Consider the following 11,708-nt stretch of genomic DNA (forward strand, 5'->3'; position numbering starts at 1 on the left):
ACTAGATTGTTGGGGCTATTTGTGTTACTTACAGCTGTTGGTTATTTATAAGGTTTAGTTGTTGGTTAATGATGATTTCATTTATTTATTTTTGTTTAGCCTGTGAGAATCAGCCAGGAAGAAAATAGGTGTTTTGTTTTCTATAAATATGGGGACTGGTGTTGGACCAGCATGCACTGGGGTGGGCCTATGGTTTTTTACCAGAGCAGGAGAAGCAGCAGGAGATGGAGATGTATATAATACTGTAGTGACCCTGCCCACTGCCAAGCTAAGCAGCGGTGTGGTGCATTGTGGGAGTAAATCACAGTTGTTTGCTCCATTTTCGGTGTGTTCTGTACAGTTTTTTTGTGCTGGGTTATGTTGGCATTGTTTTACTTATGTTTAGTGTTTTATATGTGTTGCTGTCAGTTGGTATTACTTTCACACCGTAAGTTGGTGTTCTATGCTGGCAGATGGAGCGGGGAGCTGCTCAGTGTTACAATAAAAGTTGTTGAATTTTACATCAGTGTCTGTGCTCATTGGCTGAAACTCCTTCCAGCAATCTACGCTACATTGGTGTCAGGAGTGGGATTTGCACATTGTCTAGAACGACATAAAGATGGAGCAGATTGCCAGTAAGATTGATTGCCTCGCTCGAGCATACAGCATGCTGCAGGAAGAGCTATGGCAAGGTGCCAGGCTGAAGCACACCGCCAGCCTGATGGAATGAACGCTCCACGGCCAATTCATCAGCTACGGGTGCTGTATCCTGCAGTGGCGCCTACATCTCCAGTGACGGCGGCGCTACGAGACAGCTTCAACCGAACTCCGGTTAAGCTACCATGATTCAGCAGAGCCACACCCCTTGCGCCTTACCTCGCTCAGGTGGAGCTGGCTGCCTGTCATGAGGGATGGAGCCATCAAGAAACGGCGGTCCATTTGGCGCTCACTTTGGAGGAAGGAGCGCTTCAGGTTCTGGTGGACCTTGCTCTGGAGGACCGTTGTGATTAGCAGGCCATCATGGCAGCGCTGGATAGACGGTTTGGGCAACGAGTCTCAGGAGAACAAAGCAGAGAGCAGCTGAACAGCAGACGGCACGGGCATGGAGAGAGCCTGGGGGCCTATGCTGCTGATATCCAGTTCCATGCTCGGCAAGGCTATCCTGCCTTCCCTGCTAGTGCCAGAGAGGAATTGAGTCTTCACGTACTCTTGCGAGGATTGATGCCGGAGCCGCTATGCCAGCATGTGCAGCTATCCTTCCCCACCACCATGGCTGACGTGCTCAGGAGAGCTGAGCAAGCAGAGGAAGTGATGCCTGTTGGACTGTTGGGGCGACCTTTGCTGGTCAGGTCAGCTAAACAGGGAGCGATGCCAGAGGAGGTGGAAGAAGTTTGCCAGTCCCTGCTTGGTCAGACCCCGCAACAGAGGCCATCCACCGGTCTCTGATACCGCTGTGGAGAACCGGGACACTTGGCCAGGGACTGCCTGGCTCCAAGTCCTCAGCCTTGATCTGGACAGCAGAGGCCACCGGCTTCGGGAAACGCCAGCGGTATGGGGCAATAAGGGGACTCCCACCTCGTACAGCATCGCCCCTTGAAATTAACTTGCCATCTATAGGTTGCTATGGGCCACTTCATGGACTATATTTCAACTGTTTTATCGGTGGACAGCGATGCAAGGCACTGGTGGACACGGGGTCCACTATCTGTTTGATCGGGAAGGGATTATTACAAGAGACTGAGAGTTCCCTTTCGGTGGGGTGGAGTCCCACTAAGACTGCCTTGCTTACAGTTACGGGTGAAAAAAACATGATGACGGGAAAAAGACTGTTGCAGGTGGTGGTGGGACCGCATCAGGCTGAGCATGAGTTCTGGCTGGCTGATGTTTGGGATGACTACATCATCGGCTTGGATCTACTGACCCATTGGGGGGCATGCATTGCTGTTTGTGGGACTGCTTTGCACATAGGTGCCAAGGTGATTCCTCTTCAGGAGGGGAGTGATCTTCAAAGGAAACTACAGGGAACCAGGGCGGCCCAGTCGCTGAAGGAAGGCTGCTGGGAGCAAGAGGCTGTACTGGAAACGTCTCCTCCAACAGTATCCCTGACACCAGAGTCCATAGCTGCTATGGAGGCATTGGAGCAACACAGTGGGGAACACCTCAATGAGCAGCAGGAGCAGTTGAGCCAATTACTGAAGGAGTTCGGGAACATCTTTGCTGCTCGGGAGGAGGACTGCACTCAGACTAGCCTGGTCCAGTACTGTATCGATACAGGGGATGCTCCTCCTGTATGGCTCCATCCTCATCGACTGCCATTAACCAAACGCCAAGCGGCAGAGGGACTAATGAAGGACATGGCAGCCAACTGGGTCATCGAGCCCTCAGACAGCCCCTGGGCTGCACCTGTGGTCATGGTGAAGAAGAGAGGGGGTGGATGGCGGCCATGTGTGGATTACAGGAGGCAAAATGCTGTGACTTGCAAAGACTCTTGCCCCGCATTGATGATGCGCTGGACTATGTGGCCGGATCATGCTGGTTCAGCTCTTTGGATCTGCGCAGCGGGTATTGGCAAATGGAGTTAGCACCGGAGGCCAGACCTAAAATGGCATTTACTATTGGACAGGGACTGTGGCAGTTTCGAGTAATGCCGTTTGGTCTGTGTAATGCTCCGGCTACCTTTGAAAGACTCATGGAGCAGGTTCTGCAGGAGATTTTTCGCAGCCGTTGTGTGGTCTATTTGGATGACTTGCTGGTTCACGCCAAAGACTTTGCGCATTCTGTCCACAATTTGCGGGAAGTTTTTGTCACCATCTGCCAGGCTGGGCTGCGGCTGAATCCCGCTAAGTGTGCCCTGCTCACCCGCCAAACCCATTTCCTCGGCCATTACTGATGGCAGGTTAATTTCAAGGGGGCGATGCTGTACGAGGTGGGAGTCCCTTTATTGCCCCATCCCGCTGGCGTTTCCCGAAGCTGGTGGCCTCTGCTGTCCAGATCGGGGCTAAGGACTTGGAGCTGGGCAGTCCCTGGCCAAGTGACCCGATTCCCCACAGCGGTAGCAGAGACCTGTTTCCTCCTGAAACTCCTTCTGGCAATCTACGTTACAATACTTTCCAAGTTGGATGAATACACACCAAAAATATTCACCAGTTGAGATCATTTGGACATTGGACTTCTTTTGCCTGTGTACAAGATGTCACTTCAGTGCAGCAGTGGCTTAAGAATTTAAAACCTAAGGAAATCAGTTGGACAAACAAGGAATCACCACTACACAAATAAAATAATAATAAATAAAGACATGGATTAAACGAAAAAAAACCTTGTTACTATTCTAATCCAGGAGTTGGCAACCTTTAGGGCTGCACGATTACAACCAAAATAATCAACCAAAATAATCACTATTATTTTGGTTGATTATTTTGGTCAATATTGTAATCACAATTAATAATCACAATCATTCATCTTTAAAGACTCCACCCATCCTCTGATTGGTGGATCGTCGTGCTGGGCAAGCAGACGTCCATCCACAGACCAGACTTCCTTCATCGTGGGAACTACTGCCAGCTTCTATGAGGGAATCTCGGAGTCTCCAGGCCAACATGGAGATGTAGATTTATTTTTGTTGTTATTCGCCAAGTGAATGCATTCCTTCAATATTCATTTTATAATAGCCAAGTTCTGATGTAAAACATACAGGTTTATACATTTTCTAGGTTTGTGATTCTAATGTTGCCCTATGTTTTTCTCTACCATATTATATATTACTATATTATATTATCTTGCTTTGAACACTCCCTTTATAATTGTATCGCACTGTTTGATTTTTTATGCTGAGCTTTTTTTATCATTGTTGTGTCGTTGTTCATCACTTTGGTCAGCTGTCATGCTGTTTTAAAATGATTTATAGAAATAAACTTGGTATAGTATAGTATTTTCTTTTTTAAGTAGTTCATAACTGTGAAAACAATGTATTTAATGGTTAAAACATAAACTTTAGTTTCCCATCACTACTTGGCAACTCACAGAAACTGCAGTAACCAAATATGACCACAGGATGTCGCTGTTACTCAATTCTTACATAGTTGACCTTTAAGTTATATTCCTCGGGCCTTTCAATAAATAATTTGATTATTTTTATTCCTGTCTTTTTGCTGGTTACAGAGGAAAGTGATTACACCCAAGATGATGTAAACCACGTGAGCACGCTCTGAAAGTCACGCACACACAGCTGCATGACAAAGTGGTTGCATAAGAACGCACAAAGTCATGGAACTGTACAACTGTCGCCTATTTCCTTGTCTAAACTGCTTGTCCAGGCTACTGGAGCTCTGATGGAGCAGGAGGTGGTTTGCTTTCACTTGTGTTTTCAGAAAAGAACTCAGAACGAGAGCAGAAACAGCAGATGAGAAAACAAAAGGATTACATGAAGTCAAACATGAAGCTCCACTAATTCTGCCCTGAAATAGCAGATGGCCACACGCAATGTCGGATGATTGACGTGTGACGTAACCACACAGGTCTGAGCAAAGATTTGAAATTGTGACGTTCTTCGCCGTGACATCCAATCAGAAGGCGCGAGGGGCGGGGTGTAGAACCGTCAATCATGTCGGAAGCGCAAGGGTTTGAATAGGGAGGGAGGGGAGGATCCAATCCGGTTTCAGCTAGTTTTTCTTCCAGTGGAACTCAAACGTCTCGCTGCGCCGTATCCTGTAGTGGCACAGCGTTACCCAGTAGTTTCAGCTGGATTAGTGAGATAACACGGATCTGTTGTTTTTTATTTTTATTTGAAAAGTCCCCACAAAGCAATGCCTAAAAGGAGCAAAGTGAGTAGCCGCACCGCTCTGTGCATTCAGTGATGCTGTAGCTGTAACGAAGGTTGAGTTGGACAGGACTCTGGTGCATGTTGGTTCCGTGTGTCGGACCTGCGCTGCAGCAGCCTCCGGCCGGCCGCGCAGCAGCCTTGCGTCTGCATGGAGCGCGCGATGCGTTGTGTTGTGATGGCGGCTAGCTGGGGCTTCTCTCTGCACCGCTGATCTTTGTGTGAAGGGATTTTCACCTCACCGCGGACCGCTTCAGGAAACAGACGCGTCCGGACGCAGCAGAAGCGCTTTTTATGTGCACCAGGCTCATCAGGCGGCATTACGCAGAGAAAGTTGGCGGCATATCGATTGTTTTCTTCGGAGGTCGCAGAAGTTTCTCAGTAAAAACCTGGAATAAGAAAGAAGCTCTTGCGCGGGGTTAGGGTTGGTGCGTGGAGGGAAGCGCCGTTTACGTGTTTCTCTAAACATCGATAAAGCACGTCAGCTCTGGACGCTGTCGGTGCGCGCGCGCCGTTATTAATCTGATGTAACGATAATGTATGTGTGCGTGTTGGGGGGGGGGGGGGGGGGCAGTTTATGCAATGGCGAGGCTCCTGTTGCTGGGGCTTCGGGGAGATTTTGCGTCCAGACCAACGGAGTCACGGAGCATCTCCGTTACTCTTCAAATTAGTGGCGGGAACGCAGTCCCGTTTGTTACCGCCGAACGGGTGGGGGCGGGGCTACGTGGTAGGCTGCTTGTGGTTGGGAAGAGCGCCACGTGGTGACGTTGGTTTCAGCGCAGGATTCGGGATCGTTAATCCGTCTACCGAAAGGAGGAAGTTGTCTGGTGCCGGTGCGCTGCTACTTAACGTCACGCGTCATTTGAAATCCTAGGATGTGTAAGGAAGATCCCGCCTTTCTAGCCTCTGATTGGCTAAAAAAGCTCTACTACGATTGGCTGTTTGGTTTAGCAGCAGAAAGCTGTTTCTGAGTTTAGTGAAGAAAACGTGAATTTAGCGCTATAACAACCATTCTGTCCTGCGTTGTTTCATAGAATCCTAAAATGTGAATTTGTAATATCGTTGCATTTATCTAACTGCTGGACTTTCTTTACATCTCTTGGCTCTGAAGCTTTAGATAGGATGAACACATGCCTACCTGGGTATATTTAATAAAACTGACCTATGCTGTCTGTTTTTTCTAGAATAATGTAAACGGGTGAAAAATAGGTCTAAATCCTAATCAGCTTTAACTTATTTTTGATTAGATACACATTTAATCTGATGATGGGAGATGTGCTCTAACGTGTGAACAGCCTTAACCTATTAAAGTAGGATAGCCTCGTAAGTAATAAGATAACCCCGATAGAGCCAACAGATATAAAGTCATCTACATTTGATGTTTTTCCGTCTCTTTTATGAAAGAAACAAACTGGCTTGTTGCTAAACAGGAAACAATGTTTATTATAGTGATGAGGTCACATTTTCTTTAAAAAAAACTCCTCAAGATCTGGCTAAACATCAAAGCATGCAGTTTCCTCTTACATGAAACAGCCAATAAATAGGAGAGCCCTTCCATCCTCGGCCATGCTAGGATTCCAAATGACGCTAACGGGACAGGGTTTGTGGAGAAGCAGAGGATGGTTCAGTCAGCAGCAGTGAGGGGTTTAGCATCTAATCCGATTTGACGCTGGATGCTTACTTCCTGAGCAGATCTTTGTGAAGTTAGCTGCAGGATTAATTCTGCTGCTGCACGTTTGACATGCATTTACTTTTAAACACTGCATATTAATGGCACGTGTAAATCTGCATGACCACAGCCAGGACTGAGCACACAGCTCGCGCTCACGCAATAGAAACCAAGAATAAAAGCTGCAGAATAAAGTTCAAACAAACAGAAGAATTCCCTAAAAGGAGACTGGAACACCAACAGAGGTGTAAACAAAGCTCCATGTGTATGGGAGTCAGCACTCGTGAGCGTGTACTGTTTCACAGAGCCCGTTTCAGTCCTGTAGGTAAATCACAGTCAGTACTGGTGGCCCAGAACCAGTTTATGGCAACAACACAACCTCATTAAACAGCCTGGGCCCAGGTGTTTGGTCAGGACTAAACTGTTGCTCCAGGCTCTGGTGATGTGAAGGTCTGCAGTTATGTGCGATATCATTTCTATTTATTGGATAAATGTGCTGATTTGTAATGATAGATAGTTCTGTTGAACCCCATTGCTGAGCTGGTCTCTTTTGTCTCCACAGGCAGCTGCAGGAGGAGAGTCTGCGGTAAGAATCAGTCTGTTCTACTTTTATTTGGAATGTCCATCCATAAACCCCGCAGGTTGTGCATGAATGTGATTGTGACTGGTTGTTGGTAATAACCGCCCACCTGCTCACCTTGCAGCCCAAGAGGAGATCTCTTAGGTTGAAGGATGTGAGTACGGAGCAGCACATCCTGTCTGGTTGAACACTTCCTGTTAGCAGAACTATGAGAGGCTCACGTTAGTATTTGTTTCTACACAGAAACCTGAACCCACAAAGGCAGAGCCCAAACCCAAACCAAAGGTAGGAGGCTTTCTCATTCCACCTGGTGTTTTAGCTCAGTGTGTCCAAGACCAGCCAGGACCCGCATGCTAACACCAGGAGTGATTCTTTACAAACTTACACACGTACGGAGGTATAACACACTTGTGTCTGTACTGTTGAGACTTTATTAGTGCTGCCACAAACCACTGTTTTAGTAGTCAACTAGTCATGTCTAGGGCTGTAGCAAAGCGTCGATGACGCTGACGGCTCGATTCTAAAAATTTGTCTACGTCAGATCCAGAAGTCGACGCACCGCGCCCACTTGTTGCATCCCCAGGAGTTTGCAAATAGAGGAAACTGCCTGTTTTTACTCTAGTTCGCCCTCTTCTCCGCCTTCACTAACATCTCCGCCAAATACAGAAGACCCGGAACAACGCCCGTCCGCTACTAGATTCCTTTCCTGTTTTGCCCGCCTTCGTCTCCCGGCAACGGACAACAACTTCCGGGGTCAGATTCGCTGCTCCGTCTCTACCGCAGATGTAGAAAATCACCGGGAGCGTTTCTCCCTTCATAAAGGAGCTTCTTTCAGACATTAGGAGAGCTGTTTTGGTGGTAGCAGTCTCTCCTCCGTGCTGGTCTGTTTGCTGCTGGGTGTTTTTGGTTTATTTAAACTTAGTAACTTGAATTTAACGTTGGTAAAGCTACTGTTAGCATTTTCGATAACAGCTTCATGTGTTTGGATAAGCTATTACGTTTTGGTTTAGAGTTCATCTTTTTTGTGGCGTAGATTTCCCTTTTATTACATTTAGAGTGTTGTGGGTTTTCGGTTTAGTTTAAAATATCACCTTGAGTTTGGTTTAACCGCCCAATTTAGAGTTTGGACCTTTGGAGATCCTTATTTTGGTCCAGAACTCTGTAATCTTTGCCCAGTGGGACATCCCTACTTGTTTGTGCTTTTGTTTTAATTCCCCACAGGCAGAATAAATTTTATTATTCCCAACCTGTGGATGGAAAGATTTATGTTTTGTTGTTGGAAATAAACCTGATCATCATTTTAACTTTTAAATCCCGCGTTATTGTCCCTTTCTTTTTGCACACGAGCCAAACTCCCCAGGAAGGGTCGTAACACCACTCGCCTCACGCACATAAGTGACCAAAACAAAGCAGCATGGAGACACTCCGTCTCCAACCACCTCTCAGGCAGCAGCCTGCACTCCCAAGTTCTACACGTCACCAGAACATAACCAACCGCAACACGATAAAAGCAGTGTTATACAAAATGGAAGGCCTGTAGTGTTTATTCTCTTACAGTAACAATTTATCAATTTTTTAGGAGTTTATGTGAGATTTTATTTGTTTTTATTAACTGCAATAGAAAAATAATCGCTAGATTAATTGTCTAAATAGTCATTAGAATAGTCGACTATTCGATAAAATAATCGTCAGAGTAATCATTTTAAAATTAAAAGTAATCGTTTACCCCCAGCTCTAGTCGTGTCATTGATAAAGTGTAGCGTATTGCACCAGGATGCTCTAATATACCATCATTAGTGTGGTCAGCTATGTGCCATCTAGTAATAAAGACAAGATGATCGCTTATCAAACCACTTTAATTACCTTTATAAGCTGTTAATACAAATGCTGCAGTCACATGGAGGTAGGCTCCTAAAACCGAAGAAACTCAGAAATGACTTGTGCTCACGGTGTTTCCAGCTAAAATAGTATTTTGGGCTTTGTAACAAACTCGTCCGTTGAAGAGGAGGAGTGCTTTCTAACACGGTAACGTAGCAGCTAGAATAAATCATTAGTGCAAAAACGTGACATCCATACGTGTGCTAGAGGTAATAAAATCACCACCACTACTGGCGTTGCTACACCTATGAGCACAGGTAGCTCTCTGCTGGTGCTAGCCGCTAACAGCAGGTGGTTAGCTTACAGAGGCGACTCTTCGTTCTCCGCCATAATCGCCAATGTGCTCCCGTGAAAGGAGAGTTTCACTTAGCAGTCTGCACTCTACGGGATTCCCTCGTCTTCGTAAGATGCTCTTTAATGTTTGAGCTACGTTGCCGACTCGCCGTGTCTTCTCCCTCTGGTGGTTCTGATTCAAAGGCTGATCTGGAAGGTCGCTACTGCACATGTGCTTCGAGCAGAAAGCAGCCACAGGAGGAGAGGTGAAGAAAATGCTCATAGAATAAACAACATAATCTTTTGTTGTCTAATTGTGGCAGTGCCGTATTTTATACATGTCAAGTTTACAGATATAATCCTCACCTCAGCAATGACAGAATTGTAGGGACCATTGGGGGGTCACGGCGTTGGGAGCGCTGCTTTTAGGGATGCACTCCTTTCAAAATGTCTTTAACCGGCCATTGACGCCCGTTAACGGTTAATAGCCGGTTAACTGGACACCAACCTACCAATGTGAGGCTTATTGTGTTCCAAGAATGAAATAAGTAAGAATAAAATGTTGGCTAACCGCTTCATGTTTAAGTCCATCTGTTTGGTCATGTGACCAGCTCTTCTTCTTCTGCGGTTGCCCAGTAAACACTCTGATCCCTCTAGTGGCACAAAGACATTTCAGCACAGCAGGACTAGAAGCAGTAAACCCGACAAGACTGTTTTGCCCGGTTACAGCCTAACGGTGGCTAACCACTCACCTGTGTACATCTCTGGCTGTTCTTAGGTGTGTGTGTGTGTGTGTGTGATTCTGGTGTGTTTGCAGAAGGGATCCGCCAAGGCCAAGAAAGCCAAGGAGGTGGAGAAGGCCAAGCCTGAGGAGAAGGCTGCGGAGAATCCAGCTGAGAACGGTGAAGCCAAAGCTGATGAAGAGGTGATTATGTGTCAGATTATGTATTAATTACAATAATCTACTGTTGGTGGGACCTGTAATCCCTGGCTTCTGTGTTGCAGGCACCGGCCACGAACGACGTTGATAAAACGGACGAGGCAGCAGAATAGCAGCGCTCCCTTCCGTTTTGCTCCCTGGACCTCTTTTCTTGTACAATTCAGGGGAATATTTTTATCAAGTATTTTCTAACGACAGGATTTGTAGTGGGCCGAATGTAGAGAAGACTTTTTCTTTTGTAAAAACGGTCCGTTTGGGTATGGGAATCATCCGATCATCTGTGAGGGTTTTTAAAGTGGAGTAATAATGGGGAGGAGGGGTGGGCCACATTCCATTTTCTTTGTGAGGGACGGCGTTAGGCTAGCAGCTCGTGCTTTTATTGTTGATATTGAGCCGTGTTCTAGAACGTTGGTGAGCTTTTCCTATTTGTAACTCGTATTCGTGCGTTCTCCTCCTGAAGCCGATCGTTCCGGTACCGGACAGGTCAGAACCGTGTCTGTCGTTCCACATGTGTGATCTGCTGTGCAAGGCGTGTCCTGTCCTGGTCCAGCCAGAGGCGTGTTTAACCGCGTGAGCGGCTGGTGGGCTGATGCGTACCAGCAGTAGCCATATTTATGTGGGCTGTACCACCTGTTCATTTGTTTGGTTGTATTTGTGTAATGATTGTTAATAAACCAATAAAACCCACCTGGTGGCTCACTTTGAACATTTGCTTGTGAATGCTGTCAAAACGAACAGCCAAACGTCCCAGAGGCCCCGGTTTCTACCGTTTCACGTGTAAACTACGGGTGCCCGTGAGTGTGAGAATAAAGTCAGTGAATGTGTTTGAACTTTAGTGGAAAACTGAGGAAGTGGAGCAGCACGCGGCTGTTAAACCCGCGTGTTAATCAGCCGGAACTCCTGAAGCTTGTGAACGCATCACAACGTGTTGAATGGAGAATAAACCAGACCGGTAGCAGGCATTCGTGTGACTAAACTGGTAAAAACCAAGCCGGTCGGGTGGTGGAGCGTGAGGACAGACGTGCTTTTGTAAAAACCCAGGAAGTGGCCGAGGACCGCTCAGTTTCCAGGGCGTGGTTTCTGGACGTCATCGCCAGCTCCTGCTGCTCTCAACAGCGTGGCACCTGGCTGGTTCATGCCACCGCTCTGACCTCCAACACAGTCCCAGCTCCTCTTAGACGTTTGTTAGTCTGGATGAGTTGTGTCTGATCCTGGTGCTTTCATCGCTAACCTGCATGTTTCTGCCCTAACACCTGAAGCCTGTACAACACGAGGGGCTTAGCTAACAGAACCAGGTGTGTTGGGCCAGGGCCGGACCTCGCTGATGTGTAAGTGCCTCAGCATCTACCTGAGTGTTGCGTCAGCTCTTTTGCACACACTGATGCAGGAGTGCGTCCCTCGCTTGGCCTGCTGATGCAAACCAACTTCAGAAATTCCTTTTAAAGCTTCATGCAACCTGAAAAGCTGACTTTAACATTTATTTTCAGTCAGTGGGGACCCCAAACCCTCACAGTCGATCAGCAGCGGGACCCAGATCTTTTTTCATGTAGCTGATTACAAACGTTTGTGTTTA

General features: G+C 46.9%; 1 protein-coding gene across 1 annotated transcript; it reads left to right on the top strand.

The window, feature by feature from the left end:
• The first annotated feature begins 4,617 nt into the window (after positions 1 to 4,617).
• hmgn1b (high mobility group nucleosome binding domain 1b) lies at positions 4,618 to 10,822 on the top strand. The gene is made up of 6 exons (XM_015960180.3): positions 4,618 to 4,799; positions 7,027 to 7,050; positions 7,169 to 7,198; positions 7,288 to 7,329; positions 10,013 to 10,120; positions 10,201 to 10,822. Exons 1-6 carry the CDS (start codon positions 4,782 to 4,784, stop codon positions 10,246 to 10,248), a joined length of 270 nt encoding a protein of 89 aa, XP_015815666.1. The 5' UTR covers positions 4,618 to 4,781; the 3' UTR covers positions 10,249 to 10,822.
• The last annotated feature ends 886 nt before the right edge of the window (positions 10,823 to 11,708 follow it).

This window comes from Nothobranchius furzeri, chromosome 10 (assembly GCF_043380555.1).
Source record: "Nothobranchius furzeri strain GRZ-AD chromosome 10, NfurGRZ-RIMD1, whole genome shotgun sequence".
NCBI classification, from domain to species: domain Eukaryota; kingdom Metazoa; phylum Chordata; class Actinopteri; order Cyprinodontiformes; family Nothobranchiidae; genus Nothobranchius; species Nothobranchius furzeri.

Coding starts and splice junctions, on each gene's coding strand:
- hmgn1b (XM_015960180.3), top strand. Junction 7,051..7,168: donor CTGCAGGAGGAGAGTCTGCG/GTAAGAATCAGT, acceptor CTCACCTTGCAG/CCCAAGAGGAGATCTCTTAG. Junction 10,121..10,200: donor AAGCCAAAGCTGATGAAGAG/GTGATTATGTGT, acceptor TCTGTGTTGCAG/GCACCGGCCACGAACGACGT.